General features: G+C 45.6%; 1 protein-coding gene and 1 long non-coding RNA gene across 5 annotated transcripts in view; both read left to right on the top strand.

Annotated features, from left to right (window-relative positions):
• The window catches only part of LOC109870258 (thyroid hormone receptor alpha-like), a 47,823-nt gene extending 33,849 nt beyond the window's left edge, over positions 1–13,974 (top strand). For 3 of the 4 annotated variants that reach the window (XM_031804687.1, XM_031804685.1, XM_031804686.1), the window contains 3 exons: positions 670–816; positions 2,077–2,335; positions 9,756–10,014. In XM_031804687.1, coding sequence (XP_031660547.1) covers positions 670–816; positions 2,077–2,335; positions 9,756–10,006 — 657 coding nt within the window. In that variant the 3' untranslated portion in view covers positions 10,007–10,014. Of the gene's footprint in view, positions 1–669; positions 817–2,076; positions 2,336–9,755 lie in introns of all 4 variants that reach the window. The other variant, XM_031804688.1, reaches the window with a different exon arrangement.
• An 11-nt stretch (positions 13,975–13,985) lies between these two features.
• On the top strand, positions 13,986–17,875 carry LOC116357447 (uncharacterized). Its single transcript, XR_004205418.1, has 2 exons — positions 13,986–16,494; positions 16,804–17,875. It is a non-coding gene; the product is annotated as an uncharacterized LOC116357447 (long non-coding RNA).
• Positions 17,876–18,145: the final 270 nt, after the last annotated feature.

The raw sequence follows: 18,145 nt of genomic DNA, 5'->3' as shown, positions 1-18,145 counted from the left end.
TGTTACTTTTCAGCCCTTTCTCAACTCCCAATCAAATTGGCTGGACCAATATTAAGAGTTTGAGTCTGATGTGCCTTTTATTTATTTAAGTCAGTTAAGAACAAATTCTTATTTACAATGACGTCCTAGACCGGCCAAACCCGGACAACGCTGGGCCAATGTGACTCCCAATCACAGCCGGTCGTGATACAGCCTGGATTCGAACCAGAGTGTCTGTAGTGCTGTTTCAAGCACTGAGATGCAGTGCCTTAGACCGCTGCGCCACTCGGGAGCCCGAGTCCATAGGTCCATAGAATCCCATCTGCTAGTCGTGCATGTAAATCAACCGCTGATACCGAATTTGACCATGTGCTATGCATCTCTATGTGTATTCTCTTTTTGCACACTGAGGAGTTGTTTACTACACATGATCTGATCTTCCTCAATGATGTCAACCCTTACATAAAAATAAATAAACCCGATTCAGTCATTGTAATGTATCTACTATGTCTAATTCCGTATTTTTGTCGGATGTGCTTAAATGTGTCATTTTACCAGCGAACAAGTGAATTAACTCTCATGGAATATCAAAGGACTTAACTCAAGTCTCTTGACCCGTGTTCCTGACCGCAGCTGCTGGCTATCTGTTGACATGTGTTGTGTCCATGTGTCCCCTGTCCTGTCCCCTAGCCAGAGGACATAGGTCAGTCTCCCGTGGCCCCCACGTCGGACGGAGACAAGGTGGACCTGGAGGCCTTCAGTGAGTTCACCAAGATTATCACCCCTGCCATCACCCGCGTCGTCGACTTTGCCAAAAAACTTCCCATGTTCTCGGGGGTAAGGCCCTACGTGTGTGTGTGTGTGTGTGTGTATGCAGTGGGGTGTGTGTGTGTCGGGATGTGTCGGTCTTCCTTCTATCAGTTCTTAATACTGCCCTTGTGTCTTTGTTTGTGTGTTTGAATTGAAGCCTGTTGACCTGAGTCTCTGAGTCTCTCCTCAATAATGAGCCTGCATTGTGTTTGGTGTTGACTTAATTAGGTATAGATTCTGTCGTTGCTGCAGTGTTGTTGCTACCAATGACAGTATGATTACTATGGTCATTAGCAGGATCAGCAGCCAACAAGTGCTCAGCGAAGTGGAGATGTTGTTTCCTACCTTCACCACCTGGGGGCGGCCCGTCAGGAAGTCCAGGACCCAATTGCACAGGGCGGGGTTCAGACCCAGGGCCTCAAGCCTAGGATAGATAATAAGCAGTAGCAGAAGCGTATGTGATGAGTCAACAGAGTTAGCGCAAAAAGGGTCAATGCAGATAGTCCGGGTAGCTATTTGGTTAACTATTTAGCAGTCTTTTGGCTTGGGGTAGAAGCTGTTCAGGGTCCTGTTGGTTCCAGACTTATCGGTATCACTTGCCGTGCGGTAGCAGAGAGAACTGTTTATGACTTGGATAGCTGGAGTATTTGACACTTGTGCCTATGGCTGAGACTCGCGCAAATAGAGGGCCGAGGGGAATGGGGGGGGGGGGGGGGGGATTTGGGGATTCAGTCATAGAGTGCAGCTGATATAACAGAATGTTATATACAGTCTTGGAACTCTACACACAAAGCCTACAGCACTACATTTGGGAAGTATGTAGGCTTACGGAACTATACTTTGAAATTCCAATCGAAGGATGGAAGAGTGCCTTTAAAGTTCACTTTGTTTACATTCAGTAACAGTCTCTCTCGCCCTCCCTTCCTCGGCCTGAAAACTGCAATAGCACAAACAGGATGCTAGCAGATCTTTCCAATCCCATTCTTCACCAAACTGATCAATGCACACACACACCACATAGCCCAGTGGCTTTTGAGAAGTCTACCAAAGAACTCAAAATTAGAACTGTTGTTATTTTTAAACCTGCCACTCCGAATACTGGTCGTTGTAGAATTATTGTATTGTATTTTCCATATAGGATTGTATTAGAATGATGGTGTTTTTTTAGGATCTTACTATTTGATAAAAGTCTGATTGTAAATTGGTCTATTGATAAATTCAGTCTATGACGGCGAGCAACCAATAAACTCTTACTATTACTCTCCTCCTTTTCCCTCCTCCCTCTAGCTGCCTTGTGAGGACCAGATCATCCTATTAAAAGGCTGCTGTATGGAGATCATGTCGCTGCGCGCTGCCGTGCGCTACGACGCAGAGAGCGAGACGCTGACCCTGAGCGGCGAGATGGCGGTCAAGCGGGAGCAGCTGAAGAACGGCGGCTTGGGCGTGGTGTCGGACGCCATCTTCGACCTGGGCAAGAGCCTGGCGCAGTTCAATCTGGACGACACGGAGGTGGCGCTGCTGCAGGCTGTGCTGCTCATGAGCTCAGGTGAGGACCGGGTCAAGGGTCAGTGGACAGAGGTCAATTGAGGTCATTCAGGTCAGAGAGGATTCAGGACGCGTTCCAAATCCATCCCCTACCACCTAGGCACTTTCTGTGGCTCTGAACGAACTATAACGTAAGAATAAAGTTGCTGTACTATTAGATGAAGGTAACTAGGCTAAAACCCAATTGTGATAAGTGTACCATATTACATATTGGATCGTTAAAAATACCATTTTTACATTATCTTGTAGTATACCAATGAAATGGTCTGATGGTGACGTAGACATAATTGGTATTCATATCCCTAAAGATAGAAATGATCTTACCACAACCAATTTCAATAGAAAGTTAGCAAAAATAGGCAAGATTCTGATTATATGAAAATTAATCTGTTCAATGACTTTGTTCAAAGTATCGCCCTTTCTTAAACAAGCCGTACAAAGCTGGTTACAATTTCTATTTTATCTCCCAGAAAATACAGAACAAATATTACAACAAATATTATGGTTAAACTCAAATACACCGTTTTTTTATTTTATTTTTATTTTTATTCACCTTTATTTAACCAGGTAGGCAAGTTGAGAACACCTTTATTTAACCAGGTAGGCAAGTTGAGAACAAATTATCATTTACAATTGCGACCTGGCCAAGATAAAGCAAAGCAGTTCGACAGATACAACGACACAGAGTTACACATGGAGTAAAACAAACATACAGTCAATAATACAGTAGAAACAAGTCTATATACGATGTGAGCAAATGAGGTGAGATAAGGGAGGTAAAGGCACAAAAAAGGCCATGGTGGCAAAGTAAATACAATATAACAAGTAAAACACTGGAATGGTAGATTTGCAGTGGAAGAATGTGCAAAGTAGAAATAAAAATAATGGGGTGCAAAGGAGCAAAATTAATTAATTAAATACATTAGGGAAAGAGGTAGTAGTTTGGGCTAAATTATAGGTGGGCTATGTACAGGTGCAGTAATCTGTGAGCTGCTCTGACAGTTGGTGCTTAAAGCTAGTGAGGGAGATAAGTGTTTCCAGTTTCAGAGATGTTTGTAGTTCGTTCCAGTCATTGGCAGCAGAGAACTGGAAGGAGAGGCGGCCAAAGAAATAATTGGTTTTGGGGGTGACTAGAGAGATATACCTGCTGGAGCGTGTGCTACAGGTGGGAGATGCTATGGTGACCAGCAAGCTGAGATAAGGGGGGACTTTACCTAGCAGGGTCTTGTAGATGACATGGAGCCAGTGGGTTTGGCGACGAGTATGAAGCGAGGGCCAGCCAACGAGAGCGTACAGGTCGCAATGGTGGGTAGTATATGGGGCTTTGGTGACAAAACGGATTGCACTGTGATAGACTGCATCCAATTTGTTGAGTAGGGTATTGGAGGCTATTTTGTAAATGACATCGCCAAAGTCGAGGATTGGTAGGATGGCCAGTTTTACAAGGGTATGTTTGGCAGCATGAGTGAAGGATGCTTTGTTGCGAAATAGGAAGTCAATTCTAGATTTAACTTTGGATTGGAGATGTTTGATATGGGTCTGGAAGGAGAGTTTACAGTGCCTTGCGAAAGTATTCGGCCCCCTTGAACTTTGCGACCTTTTTCCACCTTTCAGGCTTCAAACATAAAGATATAAAACTGTATTTTTTTGTGAAGAATCAACAACAAGTGGGACACAATCATGAAGTGGAACGACATTTATTGGATATTTCAAACTTTTTTAACAAATCAAAAACTGAAAAATTGGGCGTGCAAAATTATTCAGCCCCCTTAAGTTAATACTTTGTAGCGCCACCTTTTGCTGCGATTACAGCTGTAAGTCGCTTGGGGTATGTCTCTATCAGTTTTGCACATCGAGAGACTGACATTTTTTCCCATTCCTCCTTGCAAAACAGCTCGAGCTCAGTGAGGTTGGATGGAGAGCATTTGTGAACAGCAGTTTTCAGTTCTTTCCACAGATTCTCGATTGGATTCAGGTCTGGACTTTGACTTGGCCATTCTAACACCTGGATATGTTTATTTTTGAACCATTCCATTGTAGATTTTGCTTTATGTTTTGGATCATTGTCTTGTTGGAAGACAAATCTACGTCCCAGTCTCAGGTCTTTTGCAGACTCCATCAGGTTTTCCTCCAGAATGGTCCTGTATTTGGCTCCATCCATCTTCCCATCAATTTTAACCATCTTCCCTGTCCCTGCTGAAGAAAGGCAGGCGCAAACCATGATGCTGCCACCACCATGTTTGACAGTGGGGATGGTGTGTTCAGGGTGATGAGCTGTGTTGCTTTTACGCCAAACATAACGTTTTGCATTGTTGCCAAAAAGTTCAAGTTTGGTTTCATCTGACCAGAGCACCTTCTTCCACATGTTTGCTGTGTCTCCCAGTTGGCTTGTGGCAAACTTTAAACAACACTTTTTATGGATATCTTTAAGAAATGGCTTTCTTCTTGCCACTCTTCCATAAAGGCCAGATTTGTGCAATATACGACTGATTGTTGTCCTATGGACAGAGTCTCCCACCTCAGCTGTAGATCTCTGCAGTTCATCCAGAGTGATCATGGGCCTCTTGGCTGCATCTCTGATCAGTCTTCTCCTTGTATGAGCTGAAAGTTTAGAGGGACGGCCAGGTCTTGGTAGATTTGCAGTGGTCTGATACTCCTTCCATTTCAATATTATCGCTTGCACAGTGCTCCTTGGGATGTTTAAAGCTTGGGAAATCTTTTTGTATTCAAATCCGGCTTTAAACTTCTTCACAACAGTATCTCGGACCTGCCTGGTGTGTTCCTTGTTCTTCAGGATGCTCTCTGCGCTTTTAACGGACCTCTGAGACTATCACAGTGCAGGTGCATTTATACGGAGAATTGATTACACACAGGTGGATTGTATTTATCATCATTAGTCATTTAGGTCAACATTGGATCATTCAGAGATCCTCACTGAACATCTGGAGAGAGTTTGCTGCGCTGAAAGTAAAGGGGCTGAATAATTTTGCACCGCCATAGAGACTGCCAGAGGTCCGGACAGCAGACCCTCCGATTTGACACACTGAAGTCTATCAGAGAAGTAGTTGGTGAACCAGGCGAGGCAATCCTTTGAGAAACCAAGGCTGTCGAGTCTGCCGATGAGGATGTGGTGATTGACAGAGTCGAAAACCTTGGCCAGATCAATGAATACGGCTGCACAGTAATGTTTCTTATCGATGGCGGTTAAGATATCGTTTAGGACCTTGAGCATGGCTGAGGTGCACCCATGACCAGCTCTGAAACCAGATTGCATAGCAGAGAAGGTATGGTGAGATTCGAAATGGTCGGTAATCTGTTTGTTGACTTGGCTTTCGAAGACCTTAGAAAGGCATGGTAGGATAGATATAGGTCTGTGGCAGTTTGGGTCAAGAGTGTCCCCCCCTTTGAAGAGGGGGTGACCGCAGTTGCTTTCCAATCTTTGGGAATCTCAGATGACACGAAAGAGAGGTTGAACAGGCTAGTAATAGGGGTGGCAACAATTTCGGCAGATAATTTTAGAAAGAAGGGTCTAGATCGTCTAGCCCGGCTGATTTGTAGGGGTCCAGATTTTGCAGCTCTTTCAGAACATCAGCTGAACGGATTTGGGAGAAGGAGAAATGGGGAAGGCTTGGGCGAGTTGCTGTGGTGGGTGTAGTGCTGTTGACCGGGGTAGGAGTAGCCAGGTGGAAAGCATGGCCAGCCGTAGAAAAATGCTTGTTGAAATTCTCAATTATGGTGGATTTATCAGTGGTGACAGTGTTTCCTATCTTCAGTGCAGTGGGCAGCTGGGAGGAGGTGTTCTTATTCTCCATGGACTTTACCGTGTCCCAGAACTTTTTTGAGTTAGTGTTGCAGGAAGCAAATTTCTGCTTGAAAAAGCTAGCCTTGGCTTTTCTAACTGCCTGTGTATAATGGTTTCTAGCTTCCCTGACCAGCTGCATATCACGGGGGCTGTTCGATGCTAATGCAGAACGCCATAGGATGTTTTTGTGTTGGTTAAGGGCAGTCAGGTCTGGGGAGAACCAAGGGCTATATCTGTTCCTGGTTCTAAATTTCTTGAATGGGGCATGTTTATTTAAGATGGTTAGGAAGGCATTTAAAAAAAATATCCAGGCATCCTCTACTGACGGGATGAGATCAATATCCTTCCAGGATACCCCGGCCAGGTCGATTAGAAAGGCCTGCTCGCTGAAGTGTTTCAGGGAGCGTTTTACAGTGATGAGTGGAGGTCGTTTGACCGCTGACCCATTACGGATGCAGGCAATGAGGCAGTGATCGCTGAGATCTTGGTTGAAGACAGCAGAGGTGTATTTAGAGGGCAAGTTGGTTAGGAGGGTGCCCGTGTTTAAGGCTTTGGGGAGGTACCTGGTAGGTTCATTGATAATTTGTGTGAGATTGATGGCATCAAGTTTAGATTGTAGGATGGCTGGGGTGTTAAGCATGTTCCAGTTTCCTAGCAGCATGTTCCAGTGCCTAGCAGCACGAGCTCTGAAGATAGATGGGGGGCAATCAGTTCACATATGGTGTCCAGAGCACAGCTGGGGGCAGAGGGTGGTCTATAGCAGGCGGCAACGGTGAGAGACTTGTTTTTAGAGAGGTGGATTTTTAAAAGTAGAAGTTAAAATTGTTTGGGTACAGACCTAGATAGTAGGACAGAACTCAGCAGGCTATCTTTGCAGTAGATTGCAACACCGCCCCCTTTGGCAGTTCTATCTTGTCTGAAAATGTTGTAGTTTGGAATGAAAATTTCAGAATTTTTGGTGGTCTTCCTAAGCCAGGATTCAGACACAGCTAGAACATCCGGGTTGGCAGAGTGTGCTAAAGCAGTGAATAGAACAAACTTAGGGAGGAGGCTTCTAATGTTAACATACATGAAACCAAGGCTATTGCGGTTACAGATGTCGTCAAAAGAGAGCGCCTGGGGAATAGGAGTGGAGCTAGGCACTGCAGGGCCTGGATTCACCTCTACATCGCCAGAGGAACATAGGAGGAGTAGAATAAGGGTGCGGCTAAAAGCAATAAGAATTGGTCGTCTAGAACGTCTGGAACAGAGAGTAAAAGGAGGTTTCTGGGGGCGATAAAATAGGTATAATCAAGGTATAATGTACAGACAAAGGTATGGTAGGATGTGAATACAGTGGAGGTAAACCTAGGTATTGAGTGATGAAGAGAGAGATATTGTCTCTAGAAACATCATTGAAACCAGGAATGAAAACAGAAATTTTTATGGTATTATAATTATTAATGATATTATGAATAGGATTGGTGGAGTTGTCACACATGCAGCTATTGAAAATGTATGGGAACGTTTGCTCAATCCAAAATCACAACCAACCGATTGCATTATTACTACAAAAATGGAGGAGGCAAGTGGAAGAGAAATGAAGGCTATTCCATGCGAGAAATTGACAAGAAACTGAAGATCTCGTACTACTTCCTTCACAGAACAGCGCAAACTGGCTCTAACCAGAATAGAAAGAGGAGTGGGAGGCCCCGGTGCACCACTGAGCAAGAGGACAAGTACATTAGAGTGTCTAGTTTGAGAAACAGACACCTCACATGTCCTCAACTGGCAGCTTCATTAAATAGTACCCGCAAAACACCAGTCTCAATTTGCCATTTGAGGACTTGTGAGGCGTCTGTTTCTAAAAACTAGACACTAATGTACTTGTCCTCTTGCACAGTAGCGCACCGGGGCAGGTTTTCATCAAGGAGCTCTCTGTACTTTGCACGGTTCATCTTTCCCTCGATCCTGACTGGTCTCCCAGTCCATGCCGCTGAAATACATCCCCACAGCATGGTGCTGCCATCGCAGGGATGTTGTCAGGTTTCCTCCAGATGTGATGCTTGGCATTTAGGCATTTAGGTCAATGAGTTCAATCTTGGTTTCATCAGACCAGAGAATCTTGTTTCTCATGGTCTGAGAGTCCTTAGGTGCCTTTTGGCTAACTCCAAGCTGTGCCTTTTACTGAGGAGTTTCTTCCATCTGGCACTCTACCATAAAGGCCTGCTTGGTGGAGTGCCGCAGAGACGGTTGTCCTTCTGGAATGTTCTCCCATCCCACAAAGGAACTCTGGAGCTCTGCCAGAGTGACCATTCTTGGTCACCTGCCTGACCAAGGCCCTTCTCCTCTGATTTCTCAGTTTGGCCGGGCGGCCAGCTCTAGGAAGAGTCTTGGTGGTTCCAAACTTCTTCCATTTAAAAATAATGGAGGCCACTGTGTTCTTGGGAACCTTCCATGCTGCAGAAATGCTTTGGTACCCTTCCCCAGATCTGTGTCTGAGAAGTATTTGTCTGCAAAAGTCCTTTTATAGGGAAAAACTCATTCCGAATGGCTGTGCCCCTGCCAAGCCTTGTGAAATCCATAGATTAGTGAATGAATTTATTTCAAATTGACTGATTTCCTTATATGAACTGTAGCTCAATAAAATATTTAAAATTGTTGCATTTATATTTTTGTTCAGTATATACATCTAGCCGTCCATCTATCCATTGATATACACTATGTGGCCAAAAGTATGTGGATACCTACTCGTCGAAAATCTCATTTTAAAATCATGGGCATTAATATGGAGTTGGTCCCCCCTTTGCTGCTATAATAGCCTCCACTCTTCTGGATTTCCCCTAGACGTTGGAACATTGCTGCGGGAACTTGCTTCCATTCAGCCGCAAGAGCATTAGTGAGGTCGGACACTGATGTTGGGCTATTAGACCTGGCTTGCAGATGGCGTTCCAATTCATCCCAAAGGTATTCGATGGGGTTGAGGTCAGGGCTCTGTGCAAGCCAGTCAAATTCATCCACACCGATCATGACCAACCATTTCTACGGAGGCATTGTCATGCTGAAACAGGAAATGGCCTTCAACAAACTGTTGCCACAAAATTGGAAGCACTGAATCGTCTAGAATGTCATTGTATGCTGTAGCGTTAAGATTTCCCTTCACTGGAACTAAGGGGCTTAGCCCAAACCATGAAAAACAGCCCCAGATCATTATTCCTCCTCCACCAAACTTTACAGTTAGCACTATTCATTCGGGTTCTCCTGGCATCCGCCAAACCCAGATTCTTCCGTCGGACTGCCAGATAGTGAAGCGTGATTCAAACTGACGTGTTGGAAAGGTGGCATCTATGGTCTAAGGCACTGCATCTCAGTGCAAGAGACGTCACTACAGTCCCTGGTTCGAATCCAGGCTGAATCACATCTGGCCGTGATTGGGAGTCCAATCATGTTGTATATAAAAGTACAATGAAGGTAGTATGTCAAATGTATGTATGTAATAAACAAAAAAATGTTTTCTTTTTGTCCTCCTTTCCCCATGATAGGCTAGGTGAAATTTTACCCTCTCTGTTTACTGACACACACCTTTTTCTCCCTCCCTCTCTCCCTCTCACCCTCTTCCTCCCCTTGCCTTCGGTCACAGACCGCTCGGGCCTCACGAGCAGTGACAAGATCGAGAAGTGCCAGGAGACCTACCTGCTGGCGTTTGAACACTACATCAACTACCGTAAACACAACATTCCCCACTTCTGGCCCAAGCTGCTGATGAAGGTGACGGACCTGCGTATGATCGGGGCATGCCACGCCAGCCGCTTCCTCCACATGAAGGTGGAGTGCCCAACTGAACTTTTCCCCCCGCTCTTCCTGGAGGTCTTCGAGGACCAGGAAGTGTGAGTGGTGCCCCCCCCCCCCCCCCCCCCCCCCCCCCCCCCGCTGCCAAATAGTAGGGTGGCGACTTGGGAAGGAATGGCTGTTTTTCTGGAGCGGGGGAGAGTTTTGGCAGGACTTGTGTTTCTCCGACATTTACGTGGTAAACAACAGGCAACAACCACACACCAGCAGCAGAGGTCAAACAAACAATGATTTGAGCTTTTAACCAACCACCTCTTCGTACCTGTTTTGGGGAATCAGTTTGGCGGCCCTCCCTGTCTGAGAAGTCTTATCCAGTGGGAGTTGCATCCCTTTGCCAAGGCGCGCGCAGGCACACGCACACACACTCTGGGTCCCTTCCCAGAGCCTTATCGGCGGCACCTCATTTGTCACTCGCCACTAGATGGTGGTCTTCACAGCTTTGCACCGGTTTGAAATGATGGCAACCATGTTTTAAACTGGTCCGCTAATTTCCATCTCAGAATTTGTGTAAAACAATCATTCAGGTGACGCCGTCACACACAAGCAGAGGTCCTGAGCGTGTGCCATATAGCGCCTACCGTAGAGCAAAGCTACCAGTACCTACTATCATCTCCCAACGCAACTGAGCCATGAGCGTGATCATGTTTGAAACAAGTCAGGGGCTATGTTTATAAGTCTCCTTTAATTGTCTGAAATGTGTAAAACTACAGACCATGGCTCCGTATCTACCTTCAGTTCTGTCATTAGGCCGGTTCCTGTGACTCACACACACACACACACACACACACACTGGGCAGACGTGCCTTGTCATTGCCTGTGCTGCTGGTGCCAGCAGTAGACCCTCTTATGAATGACAATTGAGCCCTTCTCTCTCCAAGGAAAGTCATCGCAGTGAAGGAAAGAGGGGAAGATGGAAGGGGGCCCACTGACGGGGAGAGTTCTCAGAGGAGTACGAGTGAAAGAGAAGAGGGGAGGAATAGGATGAGAGAGAGAGAGTTAAATTACTGGCAAGTAGACTCAATGGCTGGAGACTGAACAGCATCCATATAGACTCCCACACCCTGTCTGAATAGCAGTGAACAAGGCAGGCAACTCATGTCTCTCACACACACACACATCCTCACCTCAGAAACTCAAATGCCATGTTGACTGTACACATTGCAGTGATGTAGCCCTGACCTGCAGGGTAAGTTAGTCCGAGTCTGCGCCTGTGTGACTCAGCTCAGTATGGCCCCTCCAAGCTTCCATACTCAGTTGTTAGAGTAGCGGTCACTGAGAAAGGGCAAGGTCAATGACGTCTGCCATTTACCTCAAAGTGGGCACACCTTCAAGGCTGGGGCGCCGCCATCGCTCCTGTGCCGACAGGCTCTACCTCACCTCTGGACACAGGGCAGCAGCCCCCAGCCTCCTCACCCACCCATCTACACACACACACACACACACACACACACTCTTAAGGATACTCAACAAACACACATGTGCATGGGTGGAAACTCATAAGCACACATACATTAAGACGAATCCCTCAAACACACAATCTCAGTACTACCACTCAGTTGAAATTAAATACCACTGAAGACAGGAGGGCCTGCCCTTCCCTATGGGGACCTCATTGGTTTCACTGACTTCTCTCCTCTTTTTCGGGGGAACGGGGGATGGTAACCATTACATTCGGCTTTTCTCTTTTTTGTTATGTGGGATCAAGTGTCACTATTCAAATTTGGAGTCCCTATTTTTTATTTTTTTCAGTTGAAACAGAAGCCAATAAATCACACGACGGAGGAAATTGCATGTACAGTCCGGCTGTCGCCATGGAAGAGGATTGGCTGGAGAAGCGATACACCGCGAGCAAGCGGAGAACCCCAAGGTTACCAGGCCGTAGACGGGCGGGTTTAGCACTGTTGAGGGAACAAAAAAAAGTTCAAAGAGACAACCAATTTTCATTGAACGCTAAGCAGTAGTTTGTGAACGACTGAACGAGGCGGCGGGAGGGATGAATGGATGGATGCGTTTCAGCATTCCAGGGAGCATGTGGAGGAACGCGTCAGGACATGGAGCCGAGCGTTGAGTGGGACCAGGATGGCGGGTACTCATAGCAGAAGGCCAAGCCTAACTGCAGCAACCTCAACCGCCGTAGGTGGAATCAACCCGAAATCGACTGTTACCAGACTTCAGAGCACTCTAGTGGAGCAGCCAGAGCCCCCTCACACTACTGCAGTAGTCCCAACCCCTCTCTCCACCCTCCCCACCCTCATCAGCAACTATACAACCCCTAATCCTCAAACCTAGCTTCAAGTCCTCTGTCAGGCATGCCCCCTCCTCTGAGAGTCCTGGCCGACTCTGTATAACATAGGCCACTGGGACAGGGCTCCCAACTAACCATGTCACATTTTCAGTATTAAACCAACAGCCCTCCTCCCCAACCCTCATCCACTCTGGGCTGGAGACGTCCCTGGGTGAGGGAGGGATGGTCCGGGGTCTGTTTGTCACTCATACACTATCCTCTCAGCATTGGTCTCCGCATTGGTCTCCAAGTCTACCCAGATCCAGCCCCAGTACATACTCCTTCCCCTGCCCAACCACCCATTCACCCAACTCAATGTAGGAGGCCAACGGTAGGTCTGAAAAATGTACACCAAACTGAATCCACGCCTCTCCCTTGTGAGACAAGGCTGGCCATAACCGCTCACTTAGAGCGGCGTTACCGAATGAATGTGAACGGCAAAGCAGCAATGGGAGCGAGTGAAGGAGAGAGCGTAAGGGAGCGGGACAGAAAGAAGGTGGGGGCATCAGCCCTTCCTTCCGTCCCTTCGTATGGCGTGGGTTGGAGGGGGACCGTCGCCCGTGGTCAAAGCTCCGTTATGAACTCAGAGGACGGGGAGATGATCAGGTGATCTCCCCCTTAACTCCCAGCGAGTCCCCACCTTCGGCTCTCCATAAAGGAGAGCCACCAACTTTCACATGGAGACGATCGGCAACAGAAACAGAAGCGCCATTCAATGGATGCGGGTATGAAACTCCAAGCTTCGTTGACAAAGAACGAAGTGACAGAAAAAAAAGGTCCTTAGTTCCTGTGAGCCGATTGGGTGTGTGTGTGTGTGTGAAATGGTTGGTTGAAATGCTGCTTTTACCTTCTGAGTTGAATTTTTATTGAGAAAGACATATATGATGATAATGTACCCAGAAAAGTGAAATGAGGAATATATGACTTTAAAAAGACTCCTGAACAAAAGTCGAACTCTTGGAGATCTTTTTCCCGTCATTTGTATCTCAACGTTTTTTTTGTGTGATGTTTATGTCATTATTTTTTTTTTACGCTTAAACTGCTTTTACGTAAAAAGAGAGAAAAAAAGAACAGCCGTAGTCACTTTTTGACCACGCGTGCAGCGTAACGTAGACATTTTCCATCACCTATAGTTTGTGTTGATAAGCCAACTGTTCTGTTGTCTGTGCATCTGTCTGATTGTCCGTCCCTTTTCAGGAGGAATTTACAACAAACAAAAAACAGGAATATTCTTTATATATATATATATATATATATATATATATATATATATATATATAAATATAATGTTAGCTTTTTTATGAAAGAAGACTTTGAAGAAAAAAAATTCACAAGCAGGAAAGATAATGCAACCGGAACTGAAACACAATCTTCTCATACCTCACACAACACAAAACTCAAAAAGGAACTTGGGAGGAGTGATGATTCACAGGCACATGTGGAAGTGCGTAAATGCATTTAAAAAATAATAATAACATTGAGGTATATATGTGCTTGTGGGCGTGTACGCATCTGTAGCGATTACAAAAAGACTCAACCACAAGCCTTGGCGCTCGCTACCTATTAAATTGGTTCTTGGAAGATTGTGGACACAACGTAAGTAAAGTCTCGCATCATCAACAGGTGCTGAAATGGATTGCTGGCAGTTGGCCCCTCCCAGGTGTATCCACGACCATAGATAGTGAAGTCAAATGTGAATGGCCCAGAGCTTGAGGGGGGGGGGGGGGGGGGGGGGGGGGTATTTTGTAATGGCTGAGTGCTCTATGGTATTGAATGTAGCTGATAGGATGGGGCTGGATCTGGTACACACAACCTCACTTCCGCTCACCAGCAGAATGGACAGTGGTGTCACATAGACGTTACACGGAAACAAACTGAGAATATTGCCCATCTGCAAGGTGCAATATATACAATATGTTTTTTTTGTAAATACTTTTCTTTTTCATAATTTTTTGTTTTATTTTGGCCACAACCAAGGATGTAAATACAAACAAATGAAATATGAAAAACCAGTATATGTAAAAACATATGCAACACTCACAAACTGGATGTTTGAGCACCAACTTGCCGGTACCTGCGTCCCACCATCTGGTAAAATAAGCGGGGGGGGGGGCTATGTATATTAACGCTTCATACTGTACATCTGTGTGCTTGTGTGTGTACTCTCACACGCGCATGTCGATCCGTATTCAGAAGTGACCCCGTGACATTAAGCATCCCTGTGCCTCCTATTCTTTGCAAAGAGATAGCTAACAATCCCTACATTATGTCTTGGCCACAACTCTAAGCTCTATACAGTCAAGGCTATACAGTGTGTGTCCACCAACAGACTGGTCTCTCCAGGTTAACGACGGGAGTGGGTAGCAGCCACAGTAGTCAGAGTATGTGAAGGTGTAATGGATATTGCCGTTTAGAAGGGGAGGGGGGATGGCAAGACTTCGCTAAAAGAGAAATCAGTCAATATTCCCAATACAAAAGCTACGCCTAAACCACAGCTTGCCTGGCTACTGCCCGCTACGTCTTAACTTGGGATAGCCCATTTAATGGAATCCCCCAACATCCCTGTCCTTTCATCAGCAGTCATAGCATGGTTCAGTCCAACAGGCTGAAACATGGGGAGAGGGAGGAGAATGTCTGTGATGTTAAGTTTTTTTGCAGGGGGGCTGTGTTTGCTCCACATATGTCAAAATGTAGTTTTGTGAAAACAAAAAAAGGAACTCGAGATGTCTATGCAAATCCGTTACAACCCCTTCAAAAGCGTGCTCCCTTTACTGGCGAGGCAGACTGGCAGTCATGTTTAAATTAAAGCAGTTTCAACCTTGTCCGGATTCCCCTGACCCAACTCAACTGCATGAATCCCATGGGTCCTTATTTGATCTGGGTACAAAGGCCCTTGCTACTCTGTTGCGGGCTGAGGGTCAGGGCTGTCAAATGAGTGGGGCCCAGGGTTGACGGGATACTCGAAGGCTCTGTTCTCCAACCATAACCCAGCTCACCGGCTGATCCCTGGGGTCCAGCAAGTCTACTTGTTGAAATGACAAAAGGCCAAGTGTTGGAAGGGCACTGTCATAGAAAGGTTGTGCTGTTGTAAACTGCTCCAGAATCAGTGTGTGTGATGTGTGTATCTGTGTTACAGTATTTGTCTACATGATGCAACGCTCTCATGGTTTAGCAGATCGATTTGGTGCTACCTAACAAGGCCCACGCAGCCTCAGACGAGTCCCTACATTTTTGTAGAGTTCTTTTAGAAAGACGAGTGGATAAGAAAGAAAAAACGCTGGCATAGATGAGCTTTCAAATATTTAATCTAGCGGCCAAAGGACTGTCATTCAAGACGTCATGGCGCTCAGTGGGTGTCGAGCGACGTACGTGGGCGAGATGCGAGTAACTTGTGCAATGGCCGGATGATCTCTCACCTCTCCTCATGGAGGTCAAAGGCCAGACCACTCAGAGACACGAGCGAATGCACTGATGCACAATCGTTGAACAAACCAAGTTTGTTCACACATTAACAGGACAGCTTTAACCCGCTGTACACTGACATAGCAGCATGTACGTAGTTGAGACGCACTTTCCGTAGCCTCGATTTGAGAGTCTTTCCCGGAAAATATAATAATATAAAAACAATTAATGATTGTGTCAGCGTAAAGCGTTTAAACATACTGATTGCACCCGATAATGACCAAATAGCGCTTGCAACATTTACTTAGAATTAGTTGGACCGTTATATCAGTGTCGCTGTATCCTCAAAGCCATAGCAGTTGACAACATATATATATATTTTTTTTACAAATGTTTTGAATGAAGTGCGTTATGTGAGCGAGTGGTGCTGTAGTTTAACTAGTCTTGTCAGACCCTATTAGGCGATTTACTGTGAGAAAATGTGAATATGCATGACCCATGAGAGTGTTGGCTAGAACACCTACTCTAAACATGCACACTCACAGACACGCACCTTGTTTCTCCGGACTGGGTAAGAAAGCTATTGAAGGATTCTCTCAGGTAAAAAATAAATAATACAATTTTCTAGATAAATGATGATAGACCTTAGATGAACCACAATTGTTAGCTCATATTTGTTGCCCTATGGATGGAGAATGTTATGCTATTTACTGTTTGCACTGTGCTCCCTCTCGTTGGTTTTCCCAGTTCCTTCCCCCTTTACCCTTCCTCGTACGAAGAAACTGCACCGCATCCTCATAGCTTTGTTTTAAATGAGAGGGTACTTCTGCCCGCGTGTTGGTTTGTGAGTATATCTGTCTTTCCGCCTCTGTCTGCCTGTATTTATAATGTCTGTCTGCTTCGGTGTCGGTGGGTGAATGTACGTGCGTGTGTTTGGTGATAAACACTCTGACTCACGCAGGACTTTTCTGTATTTGGGCCAGTTCCTTGCCCGCAGACAAAAATAATTATACCCTATGGTCCAGAAGGAATCACGCCTCACCTTTGCTTACTACATACAGACACGCATACAGTGTACAAAACAGATTGTAACAATCACCGACAGTTAATTCCTGTTTAATATTCCAGTCTATGCGCTTTCCCCCTTTTACAGCTACAGTGCAAGCAGCAATACTCAGCTGCCCCGCAGTTAGCGAACGGCCCACTTGCATGGCTTCCATCCAACATGGCAGCAATTCACCATCAAAAGGAAAAGGAAAAGCTTTGCACCTCTGTCCACAGACGTGTTCTATTTAGGTCTGCATAATGCCAATACTTAGTGATGCATTGGAAGCTTGGTATGGCTCAAATTTGTTTGTGTTGTATGTGTGTGTGTGTCCGTCTTCGTCGGTTTGTATGTGTGTGTTGTGGTGTGTTGAGCATCCGCTGACCCGCTTTGGTCTCCCCAACTCCCTAAGCATCTTTTGAGGCCGCAGTACGAGAAAGATTTCTGTAAAACAGCCTTGGTCATAGGCTCACATTTTTATTTCCCTTGAAGAATGTAGCCAATAACGTGTTTGAGGGGTCAAATAGGGGTGCATATATTTGTCCTTTTTTGCTCCATGTACAAGTGGGTAACCTGGATGAGTGTGGAAATGTTTTTGTTTTTTTGCATTTCTCAACTCCCCCTGAGGCACCCTCGAAGAGTGGGGGTCGCAGCCAGGGATCAGAGATTATTGACGGTGACCCTGGAGCAATTAGGGTTAAGTGCCTTCCTCAAGGGCAGATCAACAGATTTTTCACCTTTTCGGCTCAGGGATTCTGAACTAGCAACCTTTCGGTTACTATTCCAATACCCTGACCGCTAGGCTACCTGCTGCCCAAAAGGCTTGGGAACCGTTCGGGTGTGGGTGAGGGGGGTTGTAACTCACAAGTGCAGAATGTGAGCTGGTAGGAATGCTTTTTAAAAAGGGGCTCAACTGGATGGACTTTTATGCTTGCAAATGGAAACCAGACTGTTGATAGTGTTACCTCTGTCCTGGGTTCTCTTGTTTTTGGCATTGCAGGTTTTGAAACGGCTGCCTTATTGATTGTGTTTTGTATTGCTCCCATGTGAAACTGTACTGCAGTATTTTATGTAGAGATCGATGATTTGTGTTGACTTTCATTGGTTTTCTTTGAAAAAATGCAGACAATAGAATTGGGCTCTTGGGGGAAAGATAGGCCTATATGTATGTTTGCTTGATTTTTCCAGCTTCGGTCTCCTAAGAATAACATTAGGAGGATATCGTCACAGAGAAGTAGAAATGACTAGAGCAAACACCCCCATGGAGGCAATTCTGATGCAACAGAAAAACTATTTTTCTAATGAAATCACCAGATTGCCATGTTAATCCTGCCAACAATAACCGGGACAAGGGAGTTAGTGTGTGTGTGCGCGCCTGCGTCCATGCGTGTGTGTATGCGTGATATAGAGAAAGAGGTAGGTCACGCAGCTCTGTGCGACTATATTTTGT

The sequence above is a fragment of the Oncorhynchus kisutch genome, linkage group LG25 (assembly GCF_002021735.2).
Source record: "Oncorhynchus kisutch isolate 150728-3 linkage group LG25, Okis_V2, whole genome shotgun sequence".
NCBI classification, from domain to species: domain Eukaryota; kingdom Metazoa; phylum Chordata; class Actinopteri; order Salmoniformes; family Salmonidae; genus Oncorhynchus; species Oncorhynchus kisutch.
This window is presented reverse-complemented; position numbering and strand designations above follow the sequence as displayed.